Raw genomic sequence first — 18855 nt, forward strand, 5'->3', positions numbered from 1 at the left:
CACCCTCAAATTTTTAAGTTTCTAGCACCTGTAGTTTTGGCTCTGCGTTAATTATTCTATCAGGACTTGTTCTTTTATATGGCGAATATATAGATGACTAAACTACATAATAAGTAGGTAGTTTTCATTTGATTTGTTACCTTTTTTTGATCTCTTAAAAAAATAACTTAGTTATATTACTTTTCCTTTGATCTTTTACATAAATAAGCAAAACATTGGGCTTTCTCGAACTTGAAATGTATGTTCAGCATTAATACAAGTTACCAAAATGATTAATTTACTGTGTTTTTGTTACTACTACTTTTTTAGATATTCGGTATTCGGCCGAATAACGAATAGTAACTGAATATTCGTTGCATCATTACTTTTGGCCTTTCTCTCCTATCCCCGAATTAGAGTCCCAACTCCAGCTTTATTTAGTATATCTTCCTCTTATTTCCAAGTATTTGAAAATATTTCCTTTCCACACAAAAATAGAATATGTATAAAGGTTTGTGGTATAAAATATGTATAAAGGCTTTGTGAAACTTCTTTTTTGAGTTTATGCCGTTGAAATAAATAAATAATAAAAATTTTGTTGCAAGACAAATTCCAATGCGGCTCAATAAACGTGTTTGTTTACACTTTTATTGAGCCGCTTGGAATTTGCCTTGGGCCGCATACCAGCCGCGGATTGGACACCCCTGAACTAAAGATTTGATCCGGATTCAAACCGGGTCCCTCAGAGTGACACACACATACTACTATAAATATCTCAGCCACCAGGTTACCTGTACTGTATTTAATGTTTAAAGTGTATACTTCAGCATGACCAGCAATCGTATTCATTGTGATATCTTTGAGGTAAGCACTAACACCTGAAAAATACAAATAAACCGAGCAAATTTTTATTGTGAGATCGTCACAATGCCTGGTTACAATTTTTAATTTATTTTTATTAAAAATATATGCTTTCCATCGCAAATTATTAGAGTGTTGCCTCTGTACATCATACTTTTCCTTTAACAATAGAATCATGCCGATTACCCATTAACTGCTTTCAGGGGAAAACTCTTGAAACAACGTTACTTCGGTACAAACCGGAAGTTCATATATAGTTAATCGGGCCTCCTACTGCTAAGGTTTTCATATCTGTCTCGGATTTCATCTATCTAATTCCGTTCTCGAGATTAACGAATGACAGTGGGAATTTATAGATTACAGTTTTTTTCAAATTGCAGCCGAATTACGTAATTATAAATAAAATCTTCGAAATGAATACCACCATTTTAAATTACTGTAATAACCAATGGAACAGGTCTGATGCCTACAAAATTATTGAAAATTATATTTCTTATCATCCTACAATTTTACGTCATTTCAGAACACTGCTCATTACGAATTTGGGAAGATGAACGGCCGAATGGCCGAACCTTTAATGTGCCCGCCTACCGCTCTGGAGGACCCAGGAACGAACTCAAACGGATCAAAAAATTCCGTGAACTTTTCGTGTGATGCTACCCGGATATGTCGGGCCTCGTCCCTCACCTATAGCAGTCATATTGTGTGCCTTCAGAACTGTCGATGGGCTCGATTAAAAGGCCCACTTAGTGCTCATAGAGCGGATAGAGTAAAAAACTGAAATGATGATATTACGTAAAGGTGAACTATCCTAATAAATGATTTTTAGGTACCGTACCTTCTTTTATACTATCCGCTCTGAGGGTATTAAGATGGCCTTCTCAGCATATCATGGATTCGGCCATTCATAAAATGGAGGCGGCCGGGTAGTGAGGAGTGGCTTTATATATCCGGAATTGACCATTTCCCAAAAAAATTACTTGGATCGCTCAGCCGGATACGATTCTGGGTCCCCAAAGCGGCTAAACGCTTCGGCCATCCGCCATCAGTTACGTCATGGCATAATTATTAAATATAGCATAATAATAGCCCGATTATTAACGGCAATCGTTTTAGCTTAAAGTGTTCAGCGTTTAGTGAACAAAAAATATTCGTTAGTGAATTTCAACAGTCACAGCAATTAGCTTCTGTTATAATAAAAACAAAATAAAATGAATTCCAGTTGGGTAATTTCGAATCGAATGGAACGAATTTTATTTGAATTCATTGGACGTTGGTGAAATTCCATTTCGAAAGATTACTCCAGAATTTCATCTTCAAAATTTTAACTAAAAATTAAAGGAAAATCTTTGAAAATGCAAAAAGGAGGTAATTTATTTGAATTTTTGTATATATATGTATTCTATTTTTGAAACGCCGATGTTCCAATTATCTGGTATTACCCGAGGATGGCCTAAGGAATAGCCCGAAAACGTTGGTTTTTAATAAAATTATCTTGGCAACATAAGGTTTGTTGTGATTATCTAATGATTATTTGCTGAGCACATTCTGTTAAATATTAAAACGGGAATAAATTTAATTATCGGAGGTTCTTTTTAAGCATTTCTATTTAAAAAAAAAAGTTTCTGAAAAAATGGCCGTTATTCGACTATAATATATAAATATATACAGTCGACCTCCCCCTATAACACTGTTGATAATTCCATTTTATATGAATTCCATGTTGTACGAGTCACTTAGATTTTACAAATACGTGTGCCGNCCTTCTCAGCATATCATGGATTCGGCCATTCATAAAATGGAGGCGGCCGGGTAGTGAGGAGTGGCTTTATATATCCGGAATTGACCATTTCCCAAAAAAATTACTTGGATCGCTCAGCCGGATACGATTCTGGGTCCCCAAAGCGGCTAAACGCTTCGGCCATCCGCCATCAGTTACGTCATGGCATAATTATTAAATATAGCATAATAATAGCCCGATTATTAACGGCAATCGTTTTAGCTTAAAGTGTTCAGCGTTTAGTGAACAAAAAATATTCGTTAGTGAATTTCAACAGTCACAGCAATTAGCTTCTGTTATTAAAATAAATAAATAAATATTGTTGAATAAAAACAAAATAAAATGAATTCCAGTTGGGTAATTTCGAATCGAATGGAACGAATTTTATTTGAATTCATTGGACGTTGGTGAAATTCCATTTCGAAAGATTACTCCAGAATTTCATCTTCAAAATTTTAACTAAAAATTAAAGGAAAATCTTTGAAAATGCAAAAAGGAGGTAATTTATTTGAATTTTTGTATTTAAATATATATATATATATATATTCTATTTTTGGTACGCCGATGTTCCAATTATCTGGTATAATCCGAAGATGGACTAAGGAATAGCCCGAAAACGTTAGTTTTCAATAAAATTTTCTTGGCAACACAAAGTTTGTTGTGATTATTTAATGATTATTTGCTGAACACATTCTGTTAAATATTAAAACGGGAAGAAATTTAATTACCGGAGGTTCTTTTTTAGCATTTCTGTTTAAAAAAAAGTTTCTGAAAAAATGGCCGTTATTCGACTATAATATATAAATATGTAACTTTAACAGGCTACATTTAAATTGTCGAAACATTTCTACATTCGGAACATTGGTTAAGTTCAAAATTTTCAATCACAACACTACTTGGCAGAGACTTGATTAATACAAAGCACCTTAATTTGCCGAGATTATTTACTTCGATACAAGCTAACGTTTTCAACGGCCATCTTCAAGTTTACATAACTTTTGGAACGACAGTTGCAAAGCGTTCCAAAATAGAACATTGAAAATTTTAAATGAAAAAAATTAATAGGAAGAATAACGGAAAAAATATAAAAGAAAAAAGAAAAATTACCAACAAACATAATACATTAATATAACAAGTAACATAAATATAACAGAAGCAATCTCAGCAAAGTAAATATATAAATTACACTACTGAATGTAAAAAGATTGAAAGAGCCAAAAAAATAATATATTGCATTCGTATAATTTTTAGATAAGAAATACCCTTCTCTTATATATTGGGTCGATATAAAAGTTTTTGGAATATTGTAGAGCCGTCTAGAATATTTGAAATTGCTTGCTGACAGGTGGCATCTAGAAGTTTCTCATGGGGTATAGAAACGAAGGGTGTTGAGATGCACAATTATAAGTGCATAAAAGTGAAAAGATATTCCGTGTGGCTAAATATATACGAAAATGTCAAATTTGGTGGTTTGCAGGCGTGCACCAAAGTTCTTTCTAAGAAACGTTCCAATACTTGGCTCGATACCATCATTACAGGAGATGAAAAATGGTGCCTGTATGTTAACCTAAAAATGCCGTCAAGCACAGCACAGGCCGTGCTAAAATAGTCAATGCATTAGCTCAAGGTTATGCTGGGTATTTAGTGTGACGTTCGAGGACCAGTTTATTGAGAGATATATTACTATAAACTTCCGAAATCTACTACGCTCAGCTGCAACGTTTGGCTGATCCTATCTATACTAAGAAGCCACAGATGAACACTGTGCGCTTTATTCACGACAACGTCAACAAGATTGACTTAAAAGAAGTTGCTTGATTTCTGTTGGGAGTTTTTTTTTTCATTTCCGAATAGCCCAGATCTTGTATCATACTATTACCATCTCTTCATATAACACGTCTTGGATAAAAAGCAGTATAGTGACGCGATAAAAACTACACTTGCAGAATTCTTCCAGTGAAAACTACGTGAGTTTTATTCATCAAGAATCCGCGACGTGCCGAATCGATGGAAGAAGGTGCTTGAATTTATATATATAATCGAAATGGGTTGATAAGAATAATAATAAGCGCAGAGCCCAAACGGTTAGGAGTTGATAGTTTAAATTTGGTACACAGGGTACGTCATGAGAACGTACACTAAGAAGGGATTTTTCGAAATTCCTCCCCGAGGGGAAAGGGAAAGGGTTAATCTTTGCTATTGTTACATTTTGCCCGAGCAACGCCGGGCTCATCTGCTAGTATAATAATAATTATATTCTTGAATAAACTATTGTTTTCTTTTTCAAATAAATTTTGTACTACAAATCTCTAGAAAATTCAAGAAACTTTTGTATCAACCCTGTATCTATTACTTTTATAAATGAAATAATAGTAAATAATTTTTTTTCAACAGAATTCAATTATTCATCTGCCCGCCGATATGGTGAGTTACTATTTTTTATCTCAGTTATTCGTAGATCGACATTATATTGCTGCATACATTAATGTATATTTTTCTCTTCTCGGTGTTCCTCTCCATAATCGATACAGTTGTAAGTGTAGTCTCCATTGTTAATTCTAAACCTTTAGAACGATTATATAATGAAAATTTGTTAAATTATCTTTATTTAGATGTCGGCAAAAAGGGAGCTTTTTCGCCAACAGTTATCTCCTGATTTGTTAGCCCACAGGAAGAAAAATGATGCTGGAGCCGTGAGTCCAACACCCAAAGAAATGGACGAAGATTCTGATTACGTTGGCTTTTCCAATTTGACAAATGAGATTTATCGGCTGTCGGTCAGACGAGGATTTCACTTCACTTTAATGCTTGTCGGTATGTAACTTTTTATTCTATAAATGTACTGAAAGTGTACAAAATTATATATATTTCCTCTATTTTCATCTACGCACGCTTCAATAGGAGAAGCGGGATTGGGAAAATCTACATTCCTGAACAATCTCTTCCTCTCCAATATTTACTCCGACGAATATCCGAGTCCTTCCGAAAGAATCAAACCAACAGTGCAGGTCAGAAACAATATTTTAATGTACAATTAATATTGATTTAACTCATAACATGCAATTTCAGATCGAGACGACGAAGCTGCAGCTGGAAGAAAATGGCGTCAAGTTAAATCTAACGGTGGTGGATGTACCCGGATTCGGGGATTCTTTAAACAATACTGGATGGTAAATTTGTTAACAGTGCGAATGAATTGAATTTAAAATATTTAAATAAAATGATTTTCAGTTGGCGTCCAATAACTAATTTCATCAATGAGAGATTCGACCAATATTTAGAAGATGAATCGCGCGTGAATCGTGATGTTATTGTGCCAGACAATCGGGTTCATTGTTGCCTTTATTTTATTTCGCCTTGTGGAAATGGGTGAGAATTCATTAAAAATTATACAAATAAATATTTATATTAAAATTAATTTATTTACAGTCGATTCAATATATATACATTTTAACTCTTTTCCTCCTGTGAACACTAAAAGGGTCTTTTTTGCAAGCCCATTTTGGATTCGGCTAGGCTGAAAATGATGCGGCAGGGTGGAGATGGACGGGGGCAGACATATCCCGTAAAATTTCTGGAGTTCTTTCGATCCGTTCGGATTATATCCTGGGTCTTTTAAAGCAGTAGGCTTTCATCTTAATACTCGGCCATACGACCATCTAAAATAATGTGTACCTTCGGGTGTTATACACATGAAAACAAGGAAAACTCCACATTGCCAGCCCACACTCTGGAGAATCAAGATCGAATCGGAATGGTCGAAAACCTCAGGAATTTTTCGAGTGTTGATCCGTCCATGATATGGCGGGCCGTCCCTCACCTATCTGCCTGCATTATGGCCTGTTGAAATCCACGCTGGAGCCGGAAAAAACAAGATTTCTTACTGACTACAGGGCGTTGAAAGAGTAAAAGAAATTAAGTATCATTTATGAAAATTATTAAAGATATTAATATTGAACTAATTCGTTTTATTATTTACATTTGCAGGTTAAGACCCTTGGATGTTGAAGTGATGAAGAATTTGCATGATAAAGTTAACATCATTCCACTTATTGCAAAGGCTGATTCATTTACACCCGAAGAATGTGCAGCTTTTAAGAAAATCGTAAGTTCTGTTAGATCCTATGCCGTAAAATATGATCTTCAGCAATTAGAAAACAAGTTTTTTTTTTCTTTAAATACGATTTATAAGATAAAATAATGTTGATACTTTGCAGATAATGAATCAAATTGCACACCACAATATTAAAATCTACGATTTTCCATCCCACGTTCACGGAGATAACGAAGCTCTTAATAATCTTAAGGTAATTACAATGATTACACTCTTCATCAGCAACTACCTAATTATAATTATAACTGAATGTACAGAAGGGTTTATTTGCATTATCATCATTACTCGATAATTAAGTCCATATAAAATAGATTAGAAATAATTTTTATTTAATTAATTAAAATGATTCCAACAATTTCTTTGAAGGAAAGACTTCCCTATGCCATTATGGGAAGTATGTCATTAGAGGACGTATCCGGAACCAAAAAAAGAGGAAGAAAATACCCATGGGGTACAGCAGAAAGTGAGTTTTATATTTTATTGTTTCTGTAAATAATGATAATTATTTATAGTATAATTTACTTTAATTATGATATGTAATTAATGGAATTGCACTGAAGGCGTGCAAACATATTGTATAATATTCAATAATTCGCGATTCAAAAATCACATGAAAAAACATTCCATTTATTTAATTTAATGTAAATATTACAAATAAAATAATTACAAATTTGATTTATTGTCTTAGAGTTAAAGGTTTTTAATTAATGTATTTAATGTGCAGTTTATCCGAAACGATAAAGACTTCAGCTTTTATATGCTGAGGGACCGAGTTCGAGTTCAGGCTGTATCCTCAGAAATTTCACGGGTAATGGACTAAACCAATACCCATTCATCGCGGGTCTGATGAAACGATAATTCATGTTTGTGCCCATGGATTTTGCATGTTTCATCTAAAACACATGGTTTAGAAGGGCCTTTTATAATACTAAATATATTATAAAGTTACATATTAAATTATTGCATTTGTATTTATTAAAGGAATCACACATGTTTAACACATTAATTAATAAAATGTTTAAATTAATGACTAATGTTCATAGAATTCATACATTGAATCGTGTAATGTTACTTTCTTCCAGTTGAGAACGTAGAACATTGTGATTTTGTAGCATTCAGAAATTTATTTGTGAGGTAATGAAAAATAATATATTCATTTAAAAATACTTTATTATGTACAAAAACAATAAGTATATTACATATTTTTTGTAGAACACATCTGCAAAATTTAATTGATACAACTAATAATCAACATTATGAAATGTATCGATGCAGAAAACTGAGTGCATTCGGTAAAGAAGGAAGAAGATCATCCAACAAGTAAATTCAAACAATATTATATTAGAAAATGAAAGAGAATTAAACAATATTTTGCATTATATAGCCTATATATTTTTTTTTAATTTTTACTCAAAGGAATCCCATGGCTGAAATGGAAGAAGAAAAGCGCCATCAGGAAGCCAAATTGAAGAAAATGGAGGAAGAAATGGAACGGGTTTTCGAGATGAAAATAAGAGAAAAAATGCAAAAATTGAAGGATTCCGAAGCCGAAGTATATTATTTATCGAAATTAATTTCGATAAATAATTTTGCATTTAACATTAATTAAATATTTTGTGTTTATTGAATAGCTGGAACGTCGCAACGAGCAGATGATTGCGGCTTTAGAATTTCAAAGAAAGGATTTGGAGGAAAGACGCCTGAGTTTCGAAAGAGAGAAAAAATTGGAAGAGTCTAAGTCAGTATTTTCATAAATTATATTAATTTTCTGTATGATAAGTTATTATCAAAATTTAATTGAATAAGAATGCAGATTTTCATCATTAAACAATACAATTATTTTGCAGTCAATTTAAAGTAATTTTCAAGCAAAGAAGTTGAAATTAACCAATAATTTTCTTGCAACAAATCTGATCAATTGAACTAAATACAACTTTAAATTGATATCTGGGTTGGGTCAGTTGCAAGTTCTAAAAATATCCTTAAATAAGTCAGTTACCCATTGTAAATACCAAATTCCCGTATTGTTTTGTAATCAATTGTGTTAATATTCATTATTGTTTGTTAAGTTATGACAACGCAACATTTGGGCGATCTGCCTAGGGGATACCTTCCGGAAGGTCTTTTTAAGGGAAACTGGCCCCTATTTAAGCATTACAGACGTGGAGAAAACCCGAAAAACTCCACGTGGCCAGCCTGTCCGAGAGAGCCGCGAACCCACGACCGAACGCTCAGTGTTCAGGGTACAAAGACCGCTTGGCCACTGGTGGACTGTCAACATTCGTTCTTCTTTGTTTCTTCATCGAACCAAAAGATATTTCCTTTATATATAACGGCGCACGGAGTTTTTATGATATAGAAACGGGCGAATACGAGTTCTTTTATTAATTATAGATTTCTTTTTCTGTAACAGGTCGATTCAGGACCATCGGGACAAAAAGGCAGAAAAGAAAAAACATTTATTCTAAAGAAAGAATTCCCAGGCATCAAAATTCAAGCAAAATTTCCTTAGCGATTTTACATTTTTTTTAAAATATAATTCTAAATTATATACTCAGTTAATATTCTATGTTATTTCTCTTACCAAAATAAATTAATTACTGTTGAAAAAATTTTTATGGTTTCATTCTTTCCATAGAAACGACCGTTACCTAGAACGTTCCAATCCAGAAACACATTCAAAATGACGATTCATTGTAATTTAATAGTAGTAACAATGGGACCGTCACGTGGTGTGAGGCGGGGGAAGTTAAAGAAAAAACAGTATGCGCGCTAATTCGGGAGGGAGCTCTGTTTGATTCTCGTGGCTGTTGGTGTGAAAATCTTTGTTCTCTAATGATCTGACTTATTTTTGCTTTCTTCTTGAAAAATGTCAGAGTTTCAGGCTCAGAAAAGAAAACATTTATCGCCACTATCTCAAGAATGATCACCACCACGTGTAAGAAAGCGAAGAAAGTGTCTCGGGTGAGTCAAACAGTTGATCTTGCGTTATATAAGTGCCGAAAAGGAGATTAATGTTGATAAATGAATTCGACTTCTGTTAGAATTGCAAGCTTCTTCAAAGAGTAAAACTATGAGTAGTTTTAAAGCGTTTAGATAGAATGTAAGCGTGGATTAAAAATATTAATAAATTTGAAAAACATTGAAATTGTGGGTGATGCCATTTGTTACGATATTTTATTATTAAAATTTTTATATTATTAATTATTTATTATAAATGACAAAAAGCTTTATTTTGAGGGCAGAGATGAGTTTTAAAAAATTGTAAATGTTAATAGCTAGTAAAATCTTCATTAAGACCGACCCCACTCGAGATACGACATGCCTTTAACCACCGAAATTTAATAGCATCAATCCTCCTAATACACAAACAACCCTGCAAAATTTCAGGAAACTTCGAGTAAAGGCACAAGAGTTAACTAAATATCAAACTCAGCGTTTTTAAAACACTTAATGAAACATTAAACACCTTCTATGGCTGAGAAATTATTTATTTAATGAAACACTTAACGTTTTCAGCCTCGTAGAATAGGCCATCCTCAGGTGTAAATGTATTTTAAAACTGTTCGAACATTATACATTCAATTTTAAAACGAAAATACAGTGGTGCCTCGTATAACGTACTTAATCCGTTCCAGGTGCACGTCCGTTAAGTGAAAAGTCCGTTATACGAAACGCATTTTCCCGTAGAAATACATGTTAAAACATATAATTCGTTCCGCAGCATAAAATAACCGTACTGTACCATAACAAAAAAATGAAAATGGAGCAGTTACCAATTATGCTGGGTAGTCAGATGTTGTGAGGAGGAGGTGGAGGAACACTTTCTTCCCACATTCATACAGATACAGAATTTTTACACATTGCAGCGGGTCTTTTTTATTGTTTTTTAATCGGATTAAGATTCAGGAGAGGCTACCGGAGCTTGCAGGGTCAACTCCTCTTGTTCCATCCTTTGTTTTTTCCCTGCTGGCTTCTTGAAAAACATGTCCAAGATGGTCTGTTTCTCGCTCTTCTTCAACACCTGTCGGAAATAACGAGCAAGGGTGTCATTGTAGAGATCATTGATACTGTTGGCCTCAGCTCTGTTTGGATAATGAGTGTTGGTAAACTCTTGAACCTCTCCCCATTCGACAAGGAAGTTTTTGTCAACTTTCACTCCTTCTGATGATTTCTTGCATTGTTTCAATTGAAATCACTTTTCTGTTTTTTTAGAAGCCATGATTTGCACAACACTTGAATAAATGTAAATACCCTGCACTGAGGTGATGTACGTAATAAACAAGGGAGCAAGCCGAATCCCAACGGGAGCTCTGTACTTCAGATATACTAATAATATATTCTAATAATACTAATATATTATAAAAATAGCAGATTGTCATTGGCAACGGCAAAAGAGTGGAAACATCATTCGCATTTGTTTGTAGAAAGTCCATTGTTCGCCTCACGTAACTGCCGAACGGAAGTCCGTTGTCCGCAGCCAGTCCGTTGCTCGAGTCACGTAACGGCCAAACAGAAAGTTCGTTATTCGCAGCGTCCGTTATTCGAGGCGTACGTTATGCGAGGCACCACTGTAATAGATAAATTAACAAGTAAATAAAATAAAATGTACTAAATACACTGAAGCAACAAGGATATAAATAATAAAATAAAATTAATAGGTAAAAATGCATCAAAATATAAGGGCAGGTACAGACTAAGAATTCTTATATTTTAATCTTTCTTATATGTAGAATTTCCAGGCAGAAGCTAATCTATCCGCATCTCTGGCATTAATACAGTGCAACCATCCTTTAATTTATATAAAACCAACACATAGTCGACTTTACATTCCCGTCCCGGATACAAACTGTCCGCTTTTCGTGCACTCATTAGAAGAGCGTATTCATATTGCTCTAATGTACTGTACTAGACAGGATGAAGGAAATTAATAGAATCAAAGAAATATCTTCAAACTTGGGATATAAAAAGAGTATAATAGAAGGGCTAATTAAAAGATGTGAAGGAGACAAAGAATTAAAAACCCAAACAAATCACCAAGTTCACTTATAATAAAAACATTAAGGACATCATGAAGGAAGTATCGAACAAAAAATATTCCAAAAATAGTGTACAAAAGAGCTCCTAATTTGTATAGTATTCTCAGAAATGATAAAGACATGCCTAAGAAAGAAGAAAAAGCGGGCGTATATAGAATTACTTTTGAAAATCATCAATTAGGAATTAAGAAGGACTATATCGTAGTCACAAGAAGAAATTTAGCTGTTAGACTTAAAGAACACAAGNTTGGGGTTTTTTTTTTCATTTCCGAATAGCCCAGATCTTGTATCATACTATTACCATCTCTTCATATAACACGTCTTGGATAAAAAGCAGTATAGTGACGCGATAAAAACTACACTTGCAGAATTCTTCCAGTGAAAACTACGTGAGTTTTATTCATCAAGAATCCGCGACGTGCCGAATCGATGGAAGAAGGTGCTTGAATTTATATATATAATCGAAATGGGTTGATAAGAATAATAATAAGCGCAGAGCCCAAACGGTTAGGAGTTGATAGTTTAAATTTGGTACACAGGGTACGTCATGAGAACGTACACTAAGAAGGGATTTTTCGAAATNATAAGTAAATTAATGATCACTTTATATCATGTTCTAAAAGAAATGAGAAGGAACCTGAACGGTCACTCAAGGACACCTGTAGGAAGTGATCATTAATGGCGATTGTACCCCAGAAATTTGTTTTATTTATTTATTTTTTTCCTTCTTTGCTTCTTTTCGAATAATAGATTAATAAATTGAAGGTATATTTGTAAGAATAAATCTATTTTAATAGCCTTTACATGCAGGGCTGAGGAATCGGAATCGAAAGTAAAAGCCTATATGACTCCTTTGAGACGAAATGACTCCTCTAGTTCTCTTTAAAGCCGCAACAGTAGCTTTATTATTTTAAAATCTCGGCGTTGTTTATGATAGTTGGACTTTTCATTACTTTTTTGGCATATTTATAAATCACACTCTTAAAGATAAGAAGGAACATACAATCCTGCGATCGTTCTTGGTCTCTCTCTCTCTCTCTCTCTCTCGAAAATCTTAGTGGGAATTTATAGGTCTACTTTTTGAAAATTGCAACTAAAATAGCCTGTCTAAACATGGCCTTAGTGTATGTATGTCAATGTTGCGATTATACAATTAATATTTGAGGTCAATGGTGTCAATGGATTTAAATAATTAACACCATTCTCGGGTACCTAACGTTGCTCGGGCTTTAGAAGGATAGAAGTTGGTGAGGCTGGGTTGCAAGAGGGTTATAAAAACAATAATCTTAGTAACTAAAATGTATATTTATTGACCAGAGTATTCACAATAATCATTCTGAAAAACACACAAAAAATAAGAAAAAGAAATTGCTCGGGTTTAAGTTAACAGGAAATGGGGGACTTCCACAGTATTTTTACTTTCCCCGCTGTTATATACTGTATAACAAAGGAAAAGTATGGCGATCTTGCACCCCAAGATTTTTTACATTGTTGAACTTAGGACACCTTGAAACGTTGAGAAATGCAAAATAATTTCGGGTGTTCTTTCTGTACGTATGAATGCTTGTGTGTGGGGTGCAAGATTTTGTTCACCCCACTCTGAAGCTTAATAACTCCTGCGCTTTTTGTCGAAAATTTCTGAAATTCTGCAGGAAAGTTTGTGTATTAGGGAAATTGAAGCTGTTAAAGTTTGGTGGTTAAAGGTCGAGAGGGTGGGAGATAGAGGTAATCAGGTGTCATAGCTCGAGTGGGATCTGACTTAATGATTAATGATTTTACTCGTTATTAGCATTTACAATCTTTTTTTAATATAAAACCCATCCCTACCCTGAAAATTAAGCCTTTTTGCCATTTTATAGTAATTAATAATATAAAACGTTTTTTAATAAAATATCGTAACAGACGGCGCCATACGCATTTTAAACGTCGTTACCGGGAAAGTGAAGCAACTCGTTGCTGGATTTTCTCTAAGGGGTCGAATGACATTCATTTAAAATTTGGCGAGGATACGTTGACCTGTACCCTTTGCCTAACAAACATACATATTTTAATTAACTTTTACTCGTATACACGTAGATATATAACTGAAATTAAATTTTATAACTGTCTTAATTACTACATATTATTTGAAAATAAACTAAATGAATACATACAAGAATTATGAGAGTTATTAAAACACTGTACTTTAAGGAAACGCGAATTCGATTACGATATTTAATCGCAATAAACGAAATTGGAATTTAGGAAAAGTAATTGTTCGACGTATTTCGATTTCAGTCTCCTTTTTCGATCGTTTGTAATTAAATAATCTTTCGAAAAAATTCTTTGAGGAGGGACCGAAGTTGACAGAACGCATCCTCTCTTTAAAAATACTCGTGACAAATTGGGGTATTTGTTCTCCTGTTCTTTCCACCACGTCAATGCCTCCTTGTTCCTCTTCACCAGATTTTCTTCTAAGTAATGTTCAACTTCCATCGTCGCAGACGATTCGCTCGAAACTGTTTTAAAATAAATCAAACCAGCAATTATTCAGTGACATGATCACAATATCGGGCTGCAAATTTTAATCTCCATCCGGGCTCTACAACTCAAATTAGTAGTGTCTTACCCCTGTACATCGTACTTTACCTGTTAGCAATTGAGTCGTGCCCGTTTTCTATCTAACACCTTTCAGGGTGAAATTTTTTGAACTAAAATCACGTGAATTTCGGTGCAAACCGAAAGTTAGTATATAGTTAATCGGAACCTCCTGTCCCTAAGCGTTCATCTATATAACCCCGTTCTCGTCTCGAGAATTTATAGGTCTACAATTTTTTAAAATTGAAATCCAATAAAGTGGGTTGATTCGGATAATTCCAGCAGTGACCGAGTGGATAAAATCAAATAGTAGTTGGTCGCGGGTTCGCACATCATCAACGGATTGGCTAGGGCTTTTATCGCACCTAAAGAAGGGTCAGTTTCCCATAAAAATTGTCCCAGGAGGCACCTTTGGAGTTCGCTCGCGTGTTACATTGACTTATTTCATTAATCCATTCCAATACATTGATTCAAACAAGAAAGGTTTTGTAAAATGGGCCTCAGTTTATTACCTCGTTTAGAGGCTGAACGTATAAAAACACTTATTACTACAAGAGAAAACACTGAAATTTGGCTGAAACTGTACGCCATTAGTATTTTAGTTAACCAGGGCTTTCTGGAGGAGCTGCTAGCAATGAATCATTTCATTAGATACAATAGTTAATATTTTGATAAAATATATAACGATAAAATGAAAGCCCAATAATCTTTGATCCAGTTTCATAAGTTAGACAGAAAACGGCGCGAATCTTTAAAATTTTCGTTTTAGGGTACATTGGTATATGGCAGTGCCACACATGGGCGATCTGCCGAGGGAGGAATACCTCCTGGATTTTGTAGGAAACTGGCCCCTATTTAGATATTACTAACGTGTAGCAAACTCGGAAAACTCCACGTGGCCAGGCGCGAACCCACGAACTAACTACCAGTTTTCGGTGGTTTTATCCATTCGACCACTGGTAGGTTCTTTAAAATTTCGTTTATTTATTATTAAGTGCAGAATTATAAACATTTATTTACCTGTTGATTTCACTTTAGATGACAGCATATCAAAATTCTTCCACACAGAAAATTCATTATCCCCATTTTCTGGTTCCTCCTCTTCTAGTATCAAATCAGTCTTTCCTTTATTTGTCTCTCCCGCAACTAATTCCACTACTGTCTTTTTTACTTCGTCAGTGGCACTCCTGTCACTAAAAGCTAACAATTTAAATCGAGGATCCAGAAAAGAGCACAAAGCAATATTTTTATTATTTTCTAAACTTGAAAATCTTGTGGAAAGATCGTGCAACAAACTATTGAGAACATTTTTAACCGTGCGATCGAAATTTTGTTCCATTAATTCGGTACATACGGAGATTAAACCATTTGTAAATATAATTATTTGGCTTGCCATTACGTATTGTTCTCGACAGAGTTGAACCGTAACTTCTTCGAAAGGTTTCAATATTTTAAGAACCTGTTTGCATATTCCCCATTCCTCTTCTGTAAGGAGTGGCACATGTTCATTGAACAAAGTTGCCACAATTTCCCTTAATTCCACAAATCTTTCCACCATGTAATAAGTGGAATTCCACCTACCGACATCATCGTGGATTAGCTTCTCACCAGCTGAAGTTTCTTGTTGACAGGTTGAAGAATGGGATATTGTTATAATATTCCTTTTAACGTAACCGACAATCTGTCTAATTTTCTTTAATAATGGCCCAATATGTTGTAGAGAATTTTGCAAAATTGAATTTAATGTATGGGCGTAACAACAGAACCATTCCCAATTCAATTGTTGCGCCACAGTTCTTAAATTAGCCACATCTTCGCTTACCACGATCAAAATTTTATCGGATAAATTAAATTTCTCTACAATAGATCGAATCTCTTCTGCCAAATAGGATCCATCTTGTAGAATGCAACCTAATAACATCGATTGGAACTGAAATTCATCCGTTATGTAATGGGCCGTTAATGAAAGATACGGCTCATTGTTCTCGGATGTCCAACTGTCAAATGTTAAGCAAACTGCTTTCGCCATACTTAATTTCTCTGTAACTTTATGCAGACATTGCTTGTAGAGTGTAGGTATTATAGTTTGAGTTATAACTTTCTTCTTTGGTAATTCGTAATTTGGGTCTAATGCTTTGATAAACTGGGCAAAACCCCTCCCTTCGACAATAGAAAACGGTTGTAAATCGATTATAAATAAATTCAACAATTTTTTATCGATAAAATTCCTTTGCGGAATTAGAGATGAGGAAAATCTTTGCTTCCTTCTATTGCTAAATTTATTAAATTCGTGCAAACGGGAAGTCTCGACGTGGTTATTACTCGATGTAGACGTAGATACGACGACGCCATCTTCATTTTTATGGAGTGCTTCCAAATTGATTGCCGGGTGCTTTCTGCTTAAATGCTTTTTTAGATTCGTGATTGTCGAATGGTAACTTAATTTTTTTGCGCAGATATCGCATTCGGCTAACTTTAATTCGTTATTTAGGATAGTAAAGTGGGACCACACCGAACTGATTTTACTTCTTTTATTCATAGTTAAACTTTTTTCTACTCAAATCTTTATATTTAAAAGAGTAACACAAATATAAGTAATCGAACCAGCACTTACTCTTCTATTTCTCTCTTATAAATTTCCAAATATATGAATCTTGATTTTAAAAAATGGTGCAAATCTGTAGTGAAATAGAGCTAAGGAAGTTTTGCAACTGTAGTGAAGTGCCAAAAATAACAGAACAGTCGTATTGAAACAGTTCCTTTTTTAGGGACAACTCCCAATAAATAACGTCTTCCAAATATAACTCGTTATCGCTTCCAAAAATTATTTCTATTTTTGAAACGGTGCGATTACACCAATAAACATATGTAACGCTAGTGTGATGTGTTGTTAACTCTCGAAATATAACAATTGAAAAATATTTTAAAATAAAAGTAACCAATCAGAAATTACGTCACGTGTTGTGCGTTACCATTATGAATGACAACTGGAAAATCTCCCCTACCAACTTGGAGAACCTGTGTGGTTCCGGTTCGGAAGCAATATTTTTTTAATGGGCGCTCTGACCCCGGCCACTTCCAAAAGTGGGCCTGGCCTGCCTACCGGGCAAAGCGTCAAAAATTGAAAAAAACGAGCGATTATTTTGTCGCAACTGTCTGTCCCAACCCTCACTTCATTGTGGGTCTGAACGAACCAACAGTGGGATTGCTTTTAAAAAGGCCCTCTTAATGTTTACATAGCAGAGAGAGTTCAAGAAAACGAAAATGGCTTCGAGTTTATACTATTGAAAAAACATTCTATCGATTTATGAAAAATTGATAGAATGTTTGCAGCAGCAGCTTATGGGTACTGAATAGTAATTGTAAATTTCACATTCTGATTTGCTGTATGTAAACTACGGGCGATTAATTTGATGCATGATAATACTCAAGCTTGAACTTTGATGTTTGTTTCCAGCTTGTGGATTCTATCTGTAAATTGTGAGATGTAAAATTATTTTGTTTTAGTAATTCTAGAATAAATGGAAACAGAACTTCAAATTTCATTATTATATAAAAACTAATTGAGGTTCTGTCAGCCTTGGAGTAATAGAAAAGTTGAATAATTTCATTGTTTTATTAATATCAAATTACAGTCGACCCCCCTATAACACGGTAGATACGTTCCGTTTTTTATGAAATTGATGTTTTAGGAGACCTTGCCAATCACAGCCCGACACGTGTGAAGTTTACGAACTACGGCTGTTTGAAAGGTTTTCTTCCATAAAATTAATCGATTCTAGACTAATTCGACTCAACATTTCCAAAACACGTATAATTTTTTGGGAATAATCCGTATAAACTACATATAAACAAAATATTGTAAGATTATTTACTGAGTGTGCACCGTTCGACATCGCCATTGCTTAAGCTTGTTTTCGTCGCGGAGCAGCGCACCAAACGGCTGCCGCGATTTCTGATAAGTTATTTTTCTGCGAAAAATTCGCTAAACTTTGGAGACATCATTAATAAAAATAATTTTTATGGCCGTTGAATAAGAAATGTATAAAATTAGTGGTGTATTAGACTTATAGTACCTAATTTACATACTGTACAGACGATAGTAAACTCAATTTACCCGCCTAAACTCTCCGTAGCGTGGCGTTGGACGGCAGAAAGTAGTTCGGTTGCCCGATGACGTTTTACCTAATTATAGGAGTTTTTTTTTATCATGTTTGTACGGATACCGTCGCAATTTTTTCGCCGTCATATAAGAATCCGAACTATAGGAACCCGTGTTATAGGGGGGGGTCGACTGTATGTAGGACGAAATTATTTTAATACACAATTTTCCCTCCCACTATTATTTGCATTTACTTTATATCTATCTATTTTATTGCATTTATAAGGTAGTGATTATATATTGTTATTTATAAATGATTCATCTGATTTTCTTTGGCTGAATCCATCCTGTGGGAACTAAGAGGGACTTTTTCTCCATACTCATTGTGGGTTTGGCCAGGCTC

At 34.3% G+C, this 18855-nt stretch overlaps 2 protein-coding genes across 2 annotated transcripts; one reads left to right on the forward strand and one right to left on the reverse strand.

Annotated features, from left to right (window-relative positions):
• The first annotated feature begins 2130 nt into the window (after positions 1 to 2130).
• On the forward strand, positions 2131 to 9335 carry LOC111625792 (septin-7-like). Its single transcript, XM_023369019.1, has 15 exons — positions 2131 to 2208; positions 5015 to 5044; positions 5152 to 5153; positions 5233 to 5434; positions 5522 to 5628; positions 5690 to 5790; positions 5852 to 5989; positions 6608 to 6725; positions 6838 to 6927; positions 7101 to 7197; positions 7817 to 7868; positions 7947 to 8054; positions 8151 to 8286; positions 8366 to 8472; positions 9148 to 9335. The coding sequence occupies exons 1-15, from the start codon at positions 2196 to 2198 to the stop codon at positions 9200 to 9202; spliced, it is 1356 nt and encodes a 451-aa protein (XP_023224787.1). The 5' UTR covers positions 2131 to 2195; the 3' UTR covers positions 9203 to 9335.
• Positions 9336 to 15362: 6027 nt separating this feature from the next.
• LOC111625594 (zinc finger BED domain-containing protein 4-like) lies at positions 15363 to 16889 on the reverse strand. Its single transcript, XM_023368787.1, has one exon. The coding sequence runs from the start codon at positions 16887 to 16889 to the stop codon at positions 15363 to 15365; it is 1527 nt and encodes a 508-aa protein (XP_023224555.1).
• Positions 16890 to 18855: the final 1966 nt, after the last annotated feature.

The sequence above is a fragment of the Centruroides sculpturatus genome, unplaced genomic scaffold (genome assembly GCF_000671375.1).
Source record: "Centruroides sculpturatus isolate CEXI.00-Female unplaced genomic scaffold, Cexi_2.0 scaffold99, whole genome shotgun sequence".
Taxonomy (NCBI): domain Eukaryota; kingdom Metazoa; phylum Arthropoda; class Arachnida; order Scorpiones; family Buthidae; genus Centruroides; species Centruroides sculpturatus.